Source organism: Oncorhynchus kisutch, linkage group LG6 (genome assembly GCF_002021735.2).
Source record: "Oncorhynchus kisutch isolate 150728-3 linkage group LG6, Okis_V2, whole genome shotgun sequence".
Classification (NCBI taxonomy): Eukaryota; Metazoa; Chordata; class Actinopteri; order Salmoniformes; family Salmonidae; genus Oncorhynchus; species Oncorhynchus kisutch.
The window spans coordinates 49,460,560-49,480,857 of NC_034179.2; the positions used below are offsets into that span (position 1 = coordinate 49,460,560).

Consider the following 20,298-nt stretch of genomic DNA (forward strand, 5'->3'; position numbering starts at 1 on the left):
GTTTGCACTCCAGCAATGTTCTCCTCAGCAAAACATCACTGACGCTTGAGTAAAATGACAAATTCTTGCGTACACCGAAATCTCAGTGCTTCATGTGGTGTGCAGTGAAGTCACAAAGCAGAATTTTGCTAAGCCTCTTTGGAGTGTGCCTATAGTGAGTGTAGAGTGTAAATCCAACCTAACTGGACTCCAGTGATTTACGGCGGCATGGCTTGCATCCAGGTCAGTGTGTCCAGGTCATGCCTGATTGGATATAGATGAGGTGTGTCTGAACCTAACGGTCTGTAGTGGCTGTAAAACAAACCAAATCTTTGGCCATAAACCGCAGTGTGACTGAGCAGCTGAGAAGCCATTTTAGGTATTGTTATTTGTTTATTTACTAGGATCCCCATTAGCTGTTCCAGAAGCAATGTCCCTGGGTCCAAAACGTCTTGTATTTACTGTTTACAGTCTGTGTGGTTCGAGTTCAAGTTGTAATAGTCGTATGTACGGGATACACGTGGTATACACCATCCAACAAAACATTTACAAGACAATACAACAACAATAATAAAATATAAGAATAGGAACTGAAGTAAATGGCTCAGTAGAATAGAATAAACATTTTAGCATAAGTATGATACAGGAAGGCACAACATTATAGGCGACATTATGAGGATAGGATACATTATGAGGGGAGGCTACATTATGAGGATAGGATACATTATGAGGATAGGCCACATTATGTGGATAGGCCACATTATGAGGATAGGCTACATTATGAGGATAGGATACATTATGAGGATAGGCTACATTATGAGGATAGGCCACATTATGTTGATCGGATACATTATGTGGATAGGATACATTAAGAGGATAGGATACATTATGAGGATAGGCCACATTATGAGGATAGGCTACATTATGTGGATAGGATACATTATGTGGATAGGATACATTATGTGGATAGGATACATTATGAGGATAGGCTACATTATGTGGATAGGATACATTATGAGGATAGGCTACATTATGAGGATAGGCCACATTATGAGGATAGGCCACATTATGAGGATAGGCCACATTATGAGGATAGGCTACATTATGAGGATAGGCTACATTATGTGGATAGGATACATTATGAGGATAGGCTACATTATGAGGATAGGCCACATTATGAGGATAGGCCACATTATGGCTCAGTAGAATAGAATAAACATTTTAGCATAAGTATGATACAGGAAGGCACAACATTATAGGCGACATTATGAGGATAGGATACATTATGAGGATAGGCCACATTATGAGGATAGGCCACATTATGAGGATAGGCCACATTATGTGGATAGGATACATTATGAGGATAGGCTACATTATGAGGATAGGCCACATTATGAGGATAGGCCACATTATGAGGATAGGCCACATTATGTGGATAGGCTACATTATGTGGATAGGATACATTATGTGGATAGGATACATTATGAGGATAGGATACATTATGAGGATAGGATACATTATGAGGATAGGCTACATTATGAGGGAAGAGTTGCTGTCATGCAGAGAAACTGCACAGTTCTCACTTTATCCCCTTTTTCTTTTACCGTTTCTTTTCCCCTTCATTTCTCTGGCTGTGTGGAGAGGTCTGTGTCTCTTAGACCTCGTGGTCATAATGTATCCTATCCTCATAATGTATCCTATCCTCATAATGTATCCTATCCTCATAATGTATCCTATCCTCATAATGTAGCCTATCCTCATAATGTAGCCTATCCTCATAATGTATCCTATCCTCATAATGTAGCCTATCCTCATAATGTATCCTATCCTCATAATGTATCCTATCCTCATAATGTATCCTATCCTCATAATGTATCCTATCCTCATAATGTAGCCTATCCTCATAATGTAGCCTATCCTCATAATGTAGCCTATCCTCATAATGTATCCTATCCTCATAATGTAGCCTATCCTCATAATGTATCCTATCCTCATAATGTAGCCTATCCTCATAATGTAGCCTATCCTCATAATGTAGCCTATCCTCATAATGTATCCTATCCTCATAATGTATCCTATCCTCATAATGTAGCCTATCCTCATAATGTAGCCTATCCTCATAATGTATCCTATCCTCATAATGTATCCTATCCTCATAATGTATCCTATCCTCATAATGTATCCTATCCTCATAATGTAGCCTATCCTCATAATGTAGCCTATTCTCCTCGGCGTACACATCCCAGACAAACTAAAATGGTCCACCCACACAGACAGTGTGGTGAAGAAGGTGCAACAGCACCTCTTCAACCTCAGCAGGCTGAAGAAATGTAGCCTGTCACCTAAAACCCTGACAAACTTTTACAGATGCACAATTGAGAGCATCAGGCTGTATCACAACCTGGTATGGCAACTGCACCACCCTCAACCACAAGGCTCTCCAGAGGGTGGTGCGGTCTGCACAACACATCACTAGGGGTCAAATTACCTGCCCTCCATTAAACCTACAGCACCCGACGTCACAGGAAGACCAAAAAGATTATCAAGGTCAACAACCACCCAAACCAGTCTGTTCACCCTGCTACCATCCAGAAGGCAAGGTACATCAAAGCTGGGACCGAGAGACTGAAAAACAGCTTATATCTCAAGGCCATCAGACTGCTAAACAGTAATCACTAACTCAGAGAGGCTGCTGCCTACATTGAGACCCAATAACTGGCCACTGTAATAAATGGTCACTAGTCACGAACATATTGAGAGACGGACCAAGGCCATTGAGTTCCACAACTTTATTTTTAGTGAAACTTAAAACAAACCAAGACACAAACAACAACCATGCAGTACTGCGGTGCAACATGCACTCACTCAAAAACAATATCCCACAAAGCAGGTGGGAACAGGGAACCCTTAAGTATGATCCCCAATCAGAGACAACGAACATCAGCTGCCTCTAATTGGAAACCATACCAAGAGCACCAACATAGAAATATATAACCTAGAACACCCCCTAGTCACACCCTGACCTACTACACCATAGATAACCAAGGGCTCTCTATGGTCAGTGTGTGACAGTGACTTTAAACAATGCCACTTTAAATAATGCCACTTTAATAATATTTACATTTCTTACATTACTCATATCATATGTATATACTGTATTTTATACCATCTATTGCACCTTGCCTATGCTGCTCGGCCATCGCTCATCCATATATTTATATGTACATATTCACCCCTTTTATATTTGTGTGTATTAGGTAGTTATTGGGGAATTGTTAGATGACTTGTTAGATAATACTGCACTGTCGGAACTAGAAGCACAAGCATTTCGCTACACTCACATTAACATCTGCTAACCATATGTATGTGACAAATAAAATGTGATTTCATTTGATTTGGTTTAATGTAGCCAATCCTCATAATGTATCCTATCCTCATAATATATGCTATCCTCATAATGTATCCTATCCTCATAATGTATCCTATCCTCAAAATTGATCCTATCCTCAAAATGTATCCTATCCTCAAAATGTATCCTATCCTCAAAATGTATCCAATCCTCATAATGTAGCCTATCCTCATGTGGCCTATCCTCATGTGGCCTATCCCATCAGGAGGCTAAAAAGATTTGGGCCTGGGCCCTCAGATCCTCAGAAAGTTCTACAGCTGCACAATTGAGGGCATCTTGACGGGTTGCATCACCGCTTGGTAAGGAAACTGCAAGGCACCCGGCCGCAAGGCGCTACAGAGGGTGGTAGTGCATCACTGGGGCCGAGCTCCCTGCCATCCAGGACCTTTATACCAGGCGGTGTCAGAGACTCCAGCCAACCCATAGACTGTTCTCTATGCTACCGCACGGCAAGCGTTTACCAGTGCACCAAGTCTGGAACCAAAAGGACAATTAACAGCTTCTACCCCCAAGCCATAAGACTGCTAAACAAGACTGCTAAATAGATAATCAAATGGTTACCTGGACTACCTGCATTGACCCTTTTTTGTACTAACAACTTGTACTGGCTCTATGCACACACACTGGACTCTACCCACACACTGGACTCTACCCACACACTCACACATTCTTACTGACACCCCAACACACACACTGGACTCTACCCACACACTGGACTCTACCCACACACTCACCCATTCTTACTGACACCCCAACACACACACTGGACTCTACCCACACACTCACACATACTTACTGACACCCCAACACACACACGCATACACACACTGGACTCTACCCACACACTGGACTCTACCCACACACTCACACATTCTTACTGACACCCCAACACACACACTGGACTCTACCCACACACTCCCACATACTTACTGACACCCCAACACACACACGCATACACACACTGGACTCTACCCACACACTCACTGACACCCCAACACACACACGCATACACACACTGGACTCTACCCACACACTCACACATACTTACTGACACCCCAACACACACGCATACACACACTGGACTCTACCCACACACTGGACTCTACCCACACACTCACACATTCTTACTGACACCCCAACACACACACTGGACTCTACCCACACACTCCCACATACTTACTGACACCCCAACACACACACGCATACACACACTGGACTCTACCCACACACTCACACATACTTACTGACACCCCAACACACACGCATACACACACTGGACTCTACCCACACACTCACACATACTTACTGACACCCCAACACACACACGCATACACACACTATACATACGCCCACACACACACAGCACGTGCACACATGCATACTGAAGCCACACACACACACACTTTCATATTTACCACATACGATGCTGCTACTATCTATTATCTATCCTATTGTCTAGTCACTTTACACCTACCTATATTTATTCTGAACCAAAATATAAATGCAACATGTAAAGTGTTGGACCTAATGAATTTATTTCAATTGTAAAAACCCTTGCTGTGTGTCTCTCCGACATTTGCAACATTGTTTCAATGTTCAAATTCGATATCCAGCTGTCCCACAGTAATGAACGTGTCCGGATTCGGGACGAGACAGACAGGCAGGCAGTGTTTCTCAGCCAGTGGAAATAATGAATCAGCTGGCATAATTTTTTATGGATATATACAAAGAAATGTAAATTGAAGAAAGGTCAAATGAAATGAAGTGCAGCTAGTTTGCAGTCTTTCCAGCTTCAGTTTGAAGTTGTGTTAGCTGTGTTGTCTAGCTCCTCTTAACAACAGTGTCCTGACGAGTGAGCACATTTTCTATGCCAGGTGAAATCGTGCCTCATTAGCTCATTGTTATGGATGTATCCAAATAAATGTCACTAGAAAACAGCTTAAACAAGTGCAAATGCAGCTAATGTTGTTATTCTGGCTGCACTGTTTGATGTGACTGTAATTAGATATAGTTGGCTAGCTAGCAAGCAAGGGATAAGAATGTTGCCAGCCAATTTGGCAATGGAACATTTAGAATGAACAACTAGGTCGCGTCCATAGATACAGAACAAAAAGACTGAATGTCTGGGTCGAGTCTCCAGCAACCAAACCGATAGAACGAACGACCAACTGGTTTGGGTAGCAACCCTAGATTTGTGACAAGACTATATCTTGTGTAAGGATGAAATAGTATGAATAAATTCATCAAAATATATTTCAAAAATGAAAATATGTCCATCATTATTTGCATATGTTGGTTACCCGTTGTATAAAAGTGTTGGCTACCCGTTGTATAAAAGTGTTGGTTACCCGTTGTATAAAAGTGTTGGTTACCAGTTGTATAAAAGTGTTGGCTACCCGTTGTATAAAAGTGTTGGTTACCCGTTGTATAAAAGTGCTGGTTACCAGTTGTATAAAAGTGTTGGCTACCCGTTGTATAAAAGTGTTGGTTACCCGTTGTATAAAAGTGTTGGTTACCCGTTGTATAAAAGTGTTGGTTACCCGTTGTATAAAAGTGTTGGTTACCAGTTGTATAAAAGTGTTGGCTACCCGTTGTATAAAAGTGTTGGTTACCCGTTGTATAAAAGTGTTGGTTACCCGTTGTATAAAAGTGCTGGTTACCAGTTGTATAAAAGTGTTGGCTACCCGTTGTATAAAAGTGTTGGTTACCCGTTGTATAAAAGTGTTGGTTACCCGTTGTATAAAAGTGTTGGTTACCCGTTGTATAAAAGTGTTGGTTACCCGTTGTATAAAAGTGTTGGTTACCCGTTGTATAAAAGTGTTGGTTACCCGTTGTATAAAAGTGTTGGTTACCCGTTGTATAAAAGTGTTGGCTACCCGTTGTATAAAAGAGTTAGCCAACCCTGTGAACGGGTTTGATAACAAACCATTTTTTAAATATTAAAAGTGAAGTTAGGTAAGTCGGCTAACTTGTCACGTTGAATCTGAACAGTGAAGTTAGGTAAGTGGGAAGCTTGTAGAACAGGGCTCTGTAAATAAAAATAAACGGAAGGATGTGATCTGTATGACTTCACAGAGGTAACAAAAAAAAAGGATTGGTATGTAAGCATTTCACTGTTCATCTACACCTGTTGTATGCGAAGCTTATGACAAATAAAATGGAATTTGATTTGAAACACACCCAGTCAATAGACAAGCTGTAGTTGACTATGGCTGCCCGTCTATCATAGGGTTGTTCACACAGCCTAAAATAGCATATTGTTCCAGGTGCATAGTGGGAAAAACATATTGTTTCTCGTCTCCGCAATGTGTTCAATGGACCTTGACTTCAACCATTCTATCATTGGCGGTCTGAACAGAAAGAAAAGGGGAGAGGTGATGCACCCAGTCACCCCACATGCACCCAGTGACAATGATATATGTAGGCTATTACCCTACGCACTGAGTCATGTTCAGTAGAGGGAAAACATTTTAAAACAGACTGAAACGTGGAGGGACCTCTTACACTTGTCCATTAAGACGCACTCCTTTTTATTTTTCTATTTCAAAACGGTTTTGCTATAGTGTGTCTGAACACGTCCCTGGTTCCATTGGGTAACGTCACAGGGAGACTGCAAGGTCTCAGCCAGATGTTTGTGTGGGGGGAGATGAGGAGGGGAGAGAGGGCGAAAGGTGGAGTCAGGTTGGGGGGGGGGGGGGCAGTGTAGCTGCATGAATCACCTTTCTGGTATGAGTGTAGGCGCCACCGACAGCCCTAACTCCAAATCCCCGTCCATCAGAGGGTCTTTGGAGTTCATTCACCCCATGTCCTGAGAGATAGGGAGTGGGAGGGAGAGAAAAAGATTTGGAGAAAGAGAGCGATCTGGCTGGGGAGTTGCCCTTGGCAATACTACAATGTTTACACTATAGATAAAACACACACACACAAATACATACAATGGGTACTTCTGTGTGCTGCTCTCTCTCTCTGAAAACCTCTGAATTCATGGTTGCCTCCCTCACGTTTCCAGGAAAATAAATTCACACTGTGTATCATAAGAGGAAAAACACACACACACACATTGATTCCTGTGTATCCTCTGGGTCTTCACATAGAGACCTATAGGGGTCAACTCAGTTCATTGAGGAGGAAAAGAAAGGGCTTTTTCAAGGAAGTCAATTGGTTCTCTAAACTTCCCGAAGTGTTGTTGTGATGTGTTGGGGCCACCATGGGGTGGGCTAGAAACAGGCTTTCTGACAGGCTGAGAAGGAGGGAGAGAGAAGGAGAGAGGGAGGGACTGGACAAGGAGGAGGAGAGGGAGAAGGGTTTTTGGACGGGATTCATACCCATAAAACCATACAGGCACCCACGGCAGGCACACACAATCACACTGCTCAAAACGGGCGCACAGACTCACATTGCAGAAACACACAGACACACTCAAACTCACTCCTGCTGCACTCAAGTACCCCTCTACACCCACCCCACCCACTGGGCTTCGACCCTCCCATTTCCCCTCTCTCTCTCTTTCTCTCTTTCTCTTTTCTCTCTCTCCCTTAACACAAAAACACACTCACACACTCGCTCCTCCTACACAGCTTTTTTGTTATAAAGCAGAGAGCGAGAGAGAGGGCGCAATTTTAGCAGTAGGACTAGAGTCCTGGTATGAGCTCTGTTGTGGTTTGCCTGGTCAGTAGTGTGCAGTGGTTCGTGTGGTCAGTCACAGGGTTTACACTCTGTCCTGGGATGCACTGTTGACCACTTTCATTGATGAGTAGCTGGCCCTTCACTGGACAAGTTAAAGCATCCCAAACTGGCCAAGAGGATTTTTCGGTTTTCTGCCCTCTCACTGAGGACAAAGACTTTGTGTGTGTGTGTGTGTGTCCGTTTTCACACATTGGAATACGACTGAGAGTGAGAGAAGGAGAGAGAGCGAGAGGCGACTGCTCTTTTTGTTTCGGGATTATATTTTGATTTGCTCAATTTGATTTTTAGATGTTGAGACTGCTTGAGCTGAGCTTGTATGGTTTCTCGGTGTCCGTGTGGAAAGATGTACTTTTTTCCCCCTCCATGTGGATTGTGTTTGTTTTGATATGTTGGGATAAATATTGCTTTTGGGAAATCATTTGAGGAGACCGTGCCTTTCTACAGCACCTTTGGAGGTATCGCTCTCTGAAATTACTTTGGGGATGACGGCAGTGTCTTAGCTCCCTAGGTTTCTCTATCCTGGACGTAGAAGATGGCTCTAAACTCCATGTGAAGAGGACTGTTTTAAAGCAACGTCTTAAAAGCAACGCTGGTCCACCCATTGATTCCAGACTACAAAGCATTGTTGCATTTTCCTCTGAAATCTTTAACTGACTGGAGGCTTGTCCTGTGTCTGTCCCAGGTGTTAACCTCGTCTTAACCCGGGTTAAACTTGGTCCTGACTTGGTCTTAGACCGTTCTTAACCCGGACCAACCGGTGCACCTGGTGCTCAACTGGCCTCTCAAGATTTACGAGGGGGATCAACTTTCCCCAAAAACAGGAACAGAGAGAGAGGGTGGAGGGTGGGGGACATTCCCATTCCAGAAAAAGGGGTCTCCTGATTTCCTGAGTGTAAATACGTTTCTCAGCTTACATTGTGGACACATGCCTAACTGTACTTTATGGATTTATCAGAGTAATTATTGACACTGGCTGTCATCTGGAGTTCTTGCCATCTCCCAGCCTGGACTTTTAGCTGGAGAAAGGAGTAGCCTTCCGCTTGCCACTGGTCACCAGGGTTTACATGAGTGACATGTCAGACATGAATGTGGGTGTGTGTGTGATAGCAGGGACACCTATAGTTTCTAGGTTCTACCGTTTTTGGAGTGTTAGGAAACGTTCACACTCCTTCGTTCTTGAGTACTGAGTTGTGAAATGTGCTGTGAATAAATCTGTCTTTTTAAGTTATGCTCCGCACCAAAGCTCTGCTAGCTACCTGTGGTGGTCGACCTGTAGTTGTTACAGATATCGTTCCAGATAGCTCTGGTTCCCACTGCTCTCTGGGAGGGTTCAGAGACGTGTTGTATTATTTCTGACCATACCAGAGGAGAGAGAAAGGGGGGAGATAGAGAGGGAGGGGCTGATGACAAACAACCACTCCCCCGAGGGCTGAAGTTACTGTAGGTCAACAGCAGCATCGACACTGTGTGTGTGTGTGCGTCCGCATGTGTGTGCGCGTCTAAGGGAGCAATCAGAATCATAAAAAAAGCCTAAAAAACACTTGGCTCTCAGAGACTGCAAAGAATTGCACTCCGACGACAAAGGGGGAATACCAGACCAGCACCGACCACTCTCCAGGCTTAGAGACACTGCTCACACCTCTGACCAGAGAAAAGAGAGAAAGAAAATAAGAGGGAGGGGAGGGGTGAGAGCCAAAAGAACATAGAGGCCAAGGCCATGGATATTTCAGTCAGCATGGACACAGAGACAGAGAATGGGACAAACTGGGAGTGTCTGTCTGATTGGGAGGTTATCCCTCAGCCACAAGACGATGAGACCCAGGCCTCAGCCTGGGTCTGGGAGAATGGGTCAGAGACAGAGAATGGGACAGACTGGGAGTGTCTGTCTGACTGGGAGGTTATCCCTCAGCCACAAGACGATGAGACCTGGGACTGGGAGTCAGAGAGGGTCCCAGACGTAAGTCACCCTCCATTGAGCTGGGGTGGAGATGGGTGTGGGGGCGGAAGGGTGTTGGTGGTGGGGGTTACAGTTTGAGAATTCCAAGCGGATAATCTAGTCGGGGCTACCTCTGTGCTGTGCTGCAAAGTGACTTGTGGTCTACATGCGGTCGCTGTCATTATTTTGTACGGCTTTGGGGTTGAAACATGATTGCTGAAGTGCAAGTGCAGTGAACCTCGAAGTTTCTCTAAACTCTTAACTCCCCAACTCATAAACTTCTCATCTCCCTGTTTAGAAAGTATCTAAATTCCCAAACCAGTGCATTAGAATCCAGTGCACTACTTTTGAGCAGGGCCCATATCGGGACAGGACCTTAATTGCTCAGAGCGTTGCATAGCGATGAATCACTAGAGTTGTTTTGGTCTTTATATTTATTTAATTGTATTTATTGAACCTTTACTTAACTAGGCAAGCCAGTTAGGAACAAATTCTTATTTACAATGACAGCCTACCCCGGCCAAACCCTAACCCAGACGATGCTGGGACAATTGTGCGCCGCCCTATGGGACTCCCAATCACGGCCGGTTGTGATACAACCTAAAACTGGACTGCGGTTAGCTACGGCTCCGTGGTTCAGAGCCAAGATGAAGGTGAAGATGTTTGACTTGTACTCTTTTCACATCAGTGTACTAGGGCCAAATGTATCAAGGGTCTCGGAGAATAAATTATTTTAGATCACAATGAATAAAATTGCCTGGAGATGGGGGGGGACCTGTTCCTAGATCAGCACTCCTACTCTGTGATGCTTGTTAGATTATACAAACGGCCCCTTGCCTGGTTTGGCGTCCGCCATAGTTTCTGGAACCGTGCTACAGAGGACACTGTAAAAGAAAAAAAAGGGGGCCATACGGTATTATCGGCACAATCGTGTTGAAAGGGTACAGCTCTGTCAGGAGCCATTTGAGACAAGCCCTGTGTGGAGAATGTATCAAAATACTCTTAACAGTGAAGTGTGGATGGGCTTTCAGTCCTCCAGGTGGTCCGATGTTTTACAAAGTGAGGCTGGTCTTTTCTAGAACCGTCTGCCTCAGAAAATACCTCAGTGATGAGCTAAAGAAAGAGCTTGTTTGATAGCCCTGAATATATTGTTTGATGTGCGATTTTCACCTCAATGATCAGCTACATATTTGAGCATGTAAGCTATAAGCTATAATATCCAATCACTAATACAGTGGGGCAAAAAAGTATTTAGTCAGCCACCAATTGTGCAAGTTCTCCCACTTAAAAAGATGAGAGAGGCCTGTAATTTTCATCATAGGTACACTTCACCTATGACAGACAAAATGAGAAGAAAAAAATCCAGAAAATCACATTGTAGGATTTTTAATGAATTTATTTGCAAATGATGGTGGAATATAAGTATTTGGTCAATAACAAAAGTTTATCTCAATACTTTGTTATATACCCTTTGTTGGCAATGGCAGAGGTCTTCACCAGGTTTTCACACACTGTTGCTGGTATTTTGGCCCATTCCTCCATGCAGATCTCCTCTAGAGCAGTGATGTTTTGGGGCTGTTGCTGGGCAACACAGACTTTCAACTCCCTCCAAAGATTTTCTATGGGGTTGAGATCTGGAGACTGGCTAGGCCACTCCACGACTTTGAAATGCTTCTAACAAAGCCACTCCTTCGTTGCCCGGGCGGTGTGTTTGGGATCATTGTCATGCTGAAAGACCCAGCCACGTTTCATCTTCAATGCCCTTGCTGATGGAAGGAGGTCACTCAAAATCTCACGATACATGGCCCCATTCATTCTTTCCTTTACACGGATCAGTCGTCCTGGTCCCTTTGCAGAAAAACAGCCCCAAAGCATTAGGTTTCCACCCCCATGCTTCACAGTAGGTATGGTGTTCTTTGAATGCAACTCAGCATTCTTTGACCTCCAAACACGACGAATTTAGTTTTTACCAAAATGTTATATTTTGGTTTCATCTGGCCATATGACATTCTCCCAATCTTCTTCTGGATCATCCAAATGCTCTCTAGCAAACTTCAGACGGGCCTGGACATGTACTGGCTTAAGCAGGGGGACACGTCTGGCACTGCAGGATTTGAGTCCCTGGCTGCGTAGTGTGTTACTGATGGTAGGCTTTGTTACTTTGGTCCCAGCTCTCTGCAGGTCATTCACTAGGTCCCCCCGTGTGGTTCTGGGATTTTTGCTCACCGTTCTTGTGATCATTTTGACCCCACGGGGTGAGATCTTGCGGGGAGCCCCAGATCGAGGGAGACTATCAGTGGTCTTGTATGTCTTCCATTTCCTAATAATTGCTCCCACAGTTGATTTCTTCAAACCAAGCTGCTTACCTATTGCAGATTCAGTCTTCCCAGCTGGGTGCAGGTCTATAATTTTGTTTCTGGTGTCCTTTGACAGCTCTTTGGTCTTGGCCATAGTGGAGTTTGGAGTGTGACTGTTTGTAGTTGTGGACAGGTGTCTTTTATACTGATAACAAGTTCAAACAGGTGCCATTAATACAGGTAACGAGTGGAGGACAGAGGAGCCTCTTAAAGAAGAAGTTACAGGTCTGTTACAGGTCTGTGAGAGCCAGAAATCTTGCTTGTTTGTAGGTGACCAAATACTTATTTTCCACCATAATTTGCAAATAAATTCATAAAAAATCCTACAATGTGATTTTCTGGAGAAAAAAAAATCTCATTTTTCTGTCATAGTTGAAGTGTACCTATGATGAAAATTACAGGCCTCTCTCATCTTTTTAAGTGGGAGAACTTGCACAATTGGTGGCTGACTAAATACTTTTTTGCCCCACTGTATACACACTACATGACTAAAAGTATGTTGACACCTGTTCGGCGAACATCTAATTATAAAATCATGGACATTAATATGGAGTTGGTCCATATTGCTGCTATAAGAGCCTCCACTCTTCTGGGACGGCTTTTCACTAGATGTTGGAACATTGCTGCGGGGACTTGCTTCCATTCAGCCACAAGAGCATTAGTGAGGTCAGGCACTGATGTTGGGCGATTAGGCCTGGCTCGCAGTCAGTGTTCCAATTCATCCCAAAGTGGTGAAATGGGGTTGACCTCAGGGTTCTGTGCAGGATCTTCCACACCGATCTCGACGAACCATTTCTGTATGGGCCTCACAATGTGCACGGGGGCATTGTCATACTGAAACAACAACGGGCAGGTAGCGTTCTCCTGGCATCCGCCAAACCCAGATTCATCAGACTACCAGATGGTGAAGCTTTATTCATCACTCCAGAGAACGCGTTTCCACTGCTCAAGAGTCCAATGGCGGCGAGCGTACACCACTCCAGACGATGCTTGGCATTGTGCATGGCAATCTTAGGCTTGTGTGCGGCTGCTCGGCCATGGAAACCCGTTTCATGAAGCTCCTGATGAATGGTTATTGTGTTCACATTGCTTCCAAAGGCAGTTTGGAACTCGGTAGTGAGTGTTGCAACTGAGGACAGATTATTTTTACGCGTTTCAGCCGTCGGCGGTCCCGTTCTGTGAGCTTGTGTGGCCGACCACTTTGCGGCTGAGCCGCTCCTAGATGTTTCCACTTCACAATATCAGCACTCACAGTTCACCGGGGCAGCTCTAGCAGAGCAGAAATTTGACTAACTGACTTGTTGGAAAGGTGGTATTCAATGACAGTGCCACATTGAAAGTCACTGAGCTCTTCAGTAAGGCAATTCTACTGACAATGTTTGTCTATGGAGATTGCATGACTGTGTGCTCGATTTTATACACCTGTCTGCAAAGGTTGTGGCTGAAATAGCCAAATCCACTCATTTGAAAGGGTGTCCACATACTTTTGTATATATACAGTACCAGTCAAAAGTTTGGACACACATACTCATTCCATGGTTTTTATTTATTTGTACTATTTTCTATGTTGTCGAAACTATGAAATAACAAATATGGAATCATGTAGTAACCAAAAACGTGTTAAACAAATCAGAATATATTTGAGATTTGAGATTCTAGCCACCCTTTGTCTTGATGACAGCTTTGCACACTCTTGGCATTCTTTCAGCCAGCTTCATGAGGTAGTGGAATGCATTTCAATTAACAGGTGTGCCTTGTTAAAAGTTAATTTGTGGAATTGCTTTCCTTCTTAATATGTTTGAGCCAATCAGTTGTGTAGTAACAAGGTAGGGGTGGTATACAGAAGATAGTCCTATTAAGTAAAAGACCAAGTACATATTATGGCAAGAACAGCTCAAATAAGCAAAGAGAAACGACAGTCCATCATTACTTTAAGACATGAAGATCAGTCAATCCATTAAATTTCAAAAATGTTTAAAGTTTCTTCAAGTACAGTCGCAAAAACCATCAACGCTATGATGAAACTGTCTCTCATGAGGACCGCCACAGGAAAGGAAGACCCAGAGTTACCTCTGCTGTAGAGGATGAGTTCATTAGAGTTATTTACACCTCAGAAATTGCAGCCCAAATATCTCATATCTCCATCTCAACTGTTCAGAGGAGACTGTGTGAATCAGGCCATGGTCGAAATCTGTCCAAATTTGAGATTTTTTGTTCCAACCGCCATGTCTTTGTGAGACGCATAGTAGGTGAACAGATGATCTCGGCATGTGTGGTTCCCACCGTGAAGCATGGAGGAGGAGGTGTGATGGTGTGGGGGTGCTTTGCTGATGACACTGTCTGTGATTTATTTAGATTTCAAGGCACACTTAACCAGCATGGCTAACACAGCATTCTGCAGCAATACGCCATCCCATCTAGTTTGCGCTTAGTGGGACTATCATTTGTTTTTCAACAGGACAATAACCAAACACACCTCCAGGCTGTGTAAGGGATATTTGACCAAGAAGGAGAGTGATGGAGTGCTGCATCAGATGGCCTGGCCTCCACAATCACCTGGCCTCCACAATCACCTGGCCTCAACCCAATTGAGATGGTTTGGGATGAGTTGGACCACAGAGTGAAGGAAAAGCAGCCAACAAGTGCTCAGTATATGTGGGAACTCCTTCAAGACTGTTGGAAAAGCATTCCAGGTGAAGCTGGTTGAGAGAATATCAAGAATGTGCAAAGCTGTCATCAAGGCAAAGGGTGGCTACTTTGAAGAATCTAAAATATATTTAGATTTGTTTAACACTTTTTGGTTACTACATGATTCCATATGTCTTATTTCATAGTTTTAATGTCTTCACTATTATTCTACAATGTAAACAAATTTCAAAATAAAGACAAATCCTTGAATGAGTTGGTGTGTCCAAACTTTTGACTGGTACTGTATATACTTGTGTCTCTATCCATATACTTTCTCTTGTATCATCTGCTCTGAAAATGGTCTTATCACTCCTTACAAACTAATTACATTAGGCTCATAGGGTAGACCCATAGAGATGTACTAGAGAGCGCTTCTCCTATACCTGTAAAGGCCTCTTTTGTGACAGCATGCCCAGGGCCAATCTCCATTTTAAAGTGGTTGTACCCGCTATCCAACTGGGTGGCCAGCAAAGTAACACTAGCTTTAGTTCTAGGCCAATGGTGCTTACCTTACAGAGCACTGGGGTGGTTAGAGTGACCCAAGGTGATGTGTATCCAGTCCACCACCATTACCACAACTCTGAGGGCTAGTTGGCTGCATTCCCTCCCTTTTCAGGCTAAAGAATGCAGTGTTTGTGTGTGGAGAGACAGGCAGACTGGGCAGTGGTCAGCAGCACTCTGGAAGAAAATGTGTTTATCTGAATCTCTCCTTTCAGTGAGAGGGAGAGAAATAGGATACAGAGAGGCAGAGAGACAGAGGGGAAGAAAGACAGAGAGAAAGAGAGGGGGAACTCCAGCTGAAGCTGGGGTATTAGCATATTTTAGAGTGCTTGTTTAGTTTGTGATAGGAGGTTCTGGGTGACTTCATGCTCTGACAATTTGTAGGGAAAGAGAGGGCACACATTGTTTGATTCAAGGCATGCAGTAGCCATGGTCAAATCACTGAATGGTAACTTTGAAAATCTACTGTAACAAGTCTACTACAATTTTCAGAAAAAATAAAAGATGTTCCCCTGTGTTGTGCCTACTGGGCACAACCCATAATATTCAAAAAATTAAATACGTTTACAGTTTGTTCATTGCTATCGGTGGGGGGGATTACACTTGCTTGTGTTTATCAAATATTTTATGTGTGTATTTATATTAATGAGTAGACAACATTTGTGTAAATGGGTTGTCTCTCTCAATGTGTTTTATTTTATCCCTCTCCCCGCTGCAGGTATTGAGTCCCACGTATAAGCAGCGCAATGAGGACTTCAGAAAACTCTTCAAGCAGCTACCCGACTCAGAACGCCTCATTGTGGGTGAGTAAGATGGAATGATCAATGAAAAACTATACTGAACAAGAATATAAACGCAATAGGTAAGGTGTTTGTCCCATGTTTCATAAGCAGAAATAAAAGATTCCTGAAATGTTTCATACGCACAAAAAGCGTATTTCTCAAAAATGTTGTGCACACATCCCTGTTAGTGAGCATTTCTCCTTTGCAAAGATAATCCATCCACCTGACAGGTGTGGGATATCAAGAAGATGATTAAACAGCATGGTCATTACACAGGTGCACCTTGTGTTGGGGACAATAAAAGGCCACTCTAAAATTTGCAGTTTTGTCACACAACACAATGCCACAGATGTCTCAAGTTTTGAGGGAGCAAGCAATTGGCATGCTGACTGCAGGAATGTCTACGAGAGCACAATGTCTTGTGTTCTTGCCAACTCCATTTCTGTCATTGTCAAGCCAAACAGCCTGGCTTCACAGCAATCTTCAAATATGAACATTCTATCATTAATGAAGCCAGACTGTTTGGCATGATAATTAGTGACAAGGCGTTGGCATGATAACATAAATAGGCTGGTTAGATGTTTGATCTGCATATGTCTTATATTTATTGTTAGAGCGATGAGCCTCTAATAACCCCATGACCTTTAATAACCGGATGACCTTTGACCCTCTGTGGCAGACTACTCCTGTGCCCTGCAAAGAGATATCCTGCTGCAGGGGCGCCTCTACGTCTCGGAAAATTGGATCTGTTTCTATAGCAACATCTTCCGCTGGGAAACGCTGGTATGGACTTTAGTTTCTTTTACCGTTCTCTACACTAGGTTACTCTGTCCCAAGTTAGCCTCTACATAAGAATGAGGTTATCTATTTTTTATAAATAGAAGGTATTCGACTTCAAATTAAACAGATTTGATTTGCTTGGTTTGTTCCATAAACTGCGGTACTAAAGCTACCGTCTGAGATTTGGGAATCTATTTCATTTCTGTCTTATTTGGCTCCCGAGTGGCGCAGCTGTCTAGGGCACTGCATCTCAGTGCTTGAGGCGTCAATACTGACACCCTGGTTTGAATCCAGGCTGTATCACAACCGGCTGTGATTGGGAGTCCCATAGGGCGGCGCACAATTGGCCCAGCTTTGTCCGGGTTTGGCCGGTGTAGGACGTCATTGTAAAAAATTATTTGTTCTTAACTGACTTGCCTAGTTAAATAAATCAAATAAAAATCTATATGTAAGATTTTATTATATCATTGTTAACAAGCAACTAGAATGCAAACAAACAATGTATAGCTGAAAACTATGGTTCAAACCGTAAAATCATGGTTTGAACCATGGCCTGTCAGTTCTTGCATCTAGAGCGCTGTCTATGAATTTGAGCAGTGTTACATTTCCCTGCGCTGTATACCAAAATAAGTGTTGTTGAGGACCCCATTCTTTTATTTTCCCAATCAAGGACTTTGACTGACTGTGTTATCTGTAGTCTTACACAGTTTCTCTCTCCCACTCTCTCTAGCTGACGGTGCGGCTGAAGGATATCTGCAGCATGACCAAGGAGAAGACGGCCCGCCTCATTCCCAACGCTATCCAGCTGTGCACTGACAATGACAAGGTCAGCACTGGACACACACATACACACCCACACACACACACACACACATGCACATACAATGCCTTCAGAAAGTATTAACACCCCTTGACTTTTTCCACATGTTGATTTAAAATTGATTAAATTTTTTAAAAATTATATCACTGGCCTTCACACAATACCCCATAATGTCAAAGTGGATTTTTGACATTTTAACAAAATAATTAGGACATTTCAGTTTTTCATTGTTTGAGTCAATAAGTATTCAAACCCTTTGTTATGGCAAGCCTAAATAAGTTCAGGGGTAAAGATTTGCTTAACATGTCACATAATAAGTTGCATGGCCTTACTCTGTGTGCAAGAAAGATTGTTTTTGTGTTTTACATGTTTTTTTTTATGACTACCTCATCTCACACACACATACAATTATCTGTAAGGTCCCTCAGTCAAGCAATGAATTTCAAACAGATTCAACCACAAAGACCAGGGAAGTTTTCCAATGCCTCGCAAAGAAAGGCACCTATTTGTAGATGAAAAAAATACATTGAATATTCCTTTGAGCATGGTGAAGTTATTCATTACACTTTGGATGGTGTATCAATACACCCAGTCACTGCAAAGATACAGGCGTCCTTCCTCTCAGCCAGAGAGGAAGACAACCACTCAGAGATTTCACCGTGAGGCCAATGGAGACTTGAAAAATTGTTTAATGGCTGTGATAGGAGAAAACTGAGGATGGATCAACAACATTGTAGTTACTCCACAATCCTAACCTAATTGACAGAGTAAAAAGAAGGAATTTTGTACAGAAAAAAATATTCCAAAACATGCATCCTGTTTGCAACAAGACACTAAAGTAATTCTGCAGAAAATGGGGCAAGGCAATTAACTTGAATGTTTGGGGCATATCCAATACAACGCATTACTCAGTACCACTCTCCATATGTTCAAGCATAGTGGTGGCTGCATTATGTTATGGGTATGCTTGTACTTGTTAATGACTGGGACATTTTTCAGGATATAAAGTAAACAGAATGGAGCTAAGCACAGACAAAATCCTAGAGGAAAACCTGGCTCAGTCTGCTTTCCACCAGACACTAGGAGATAAATTCACCTTTCAGCGGGACAATAACATAAATCAAAAGTCCAAATCTACATGGGAGTTGCTTACCAAGAAGACAGTGAATGATCCTGATTGGTTGAGATACAGTTTTGACTTAAATCTACTTGAAAATTGATTGCAAGACTTGAAAGTCTATTTAACTAGGCAAGTCAATTAAGAACAAATTCTTATTTACAATGATGGCCTAGGAACATTGGGCTAACTGCCTTCAGGGGCAGAACGACAGATTTTTACCTTGTCAACTCTTGGATTTGATCTAGCAACCTTTCGGTTACTGGCCCAACGCCATAACCATTAGGCTACCTGCCGCCCCGCCCCGTCTTGTCCCGTCCCGCCCTGCCCCATCTAGCAATGATCAACAGCCAATTTGACAGAGGTTGAAGAATTTTGAAAAGAATAATGGGAAAATGTTGCATAATCCAGATGTGGAAAACTCTTAAGAGACATACCCAGAAAGACTCACAGCTGTATTCACTGCCAAAGGTGCTTCTACAAAGTATTGACTCAGGGGTGTGAATATTATGTAAATGAGATAGAACACTTTATGACTATTCATAACCCTTGACTTGTTTCACATTTTGTTCTGTTACAGCATTAATTCCAAATGTATTAAATTGTTGTTGTTTTTTTCACCCATTACACACAATCCATTTTTGCACATTTATTGAAAATGAAATACAGAAATGTACAGAAACAGAACAAAATGTGAAACAAGTCAAGGGTTATGAATAGTTTCTGAGGCACTATAGACAAAGGTACATATACACATGGCTTTTCTATCAGGTCGGTGATGTCCATATCCTTTATTTTTCTTGCTTCCCTCAGCACTTTTTCACCTCGTTCGGAGCGAGGGACCGGACATACATGATGATGTTCAAGACTATGGCAGATGCTCTGCTAGAAAAGGTAAGACTGTTACATTTATGATAGTTCACTTTTAATTCAACAAAAGGATGGTGGCACTTGTGTGTATTGTTGCCAATTTAGTCAAAACTGACGCCCTTTGCTCCTCTCTACTCTCTCTCTCTCTCTCCTCTCTCTCTCGTCTCTCTCTAATCTCATCTCTCTCTTCTCTCTCCTCTCTCTCTAAAAATCTCTCTCTCTCTCTACCTATCTCTAACTCTCTATCTCTAATCTCTTCTTCTACATTCTCTACTACCCTCTAAACGACTCTCTCTCTCTCTCTCCCGCTCTCTCTAACCTCTCTCCTCTCTACCCCCTAACCCCCGTATTCTCTCTCTCTCTCTCTCTCTCT

At 42.9% G+C, this 20,298-nt stretch overlaps 1 protein-coding gene across 1 annotated transcript in view; it reads left to right on the plus strand.

The window, feature by feature from the left end:
• The window catches only part of LOC109892937 (protein Aster-B-like), a 70,484-nt gene that overhangs the window by 43,799 nt on the left and 6,387 nt on the right, over positions 1 to 20,298 (plus strand). The window contains exons 5-8 of the mRNA XM_031825948.1: positions 16,275 to 16,359; positions 17,018 to 17,121; positions 17,849 to 17,944; positions 19,869 to 19,949. Coding sequence (XP_031681808.1) covers positions 16,275 to 16,359; positions 17,018 to 17,121; positions 17,849 to 17,944; positions 19,869 to 19,949 — 366 coding nt within the window. The remainder of the gene's footprint in view (positions 1 to 16,274; positions 16,360 to 17,017; positions 17,122 to 17,848; positions 17,945 to 19,868; positions 19,950 to 20,298) is intronic.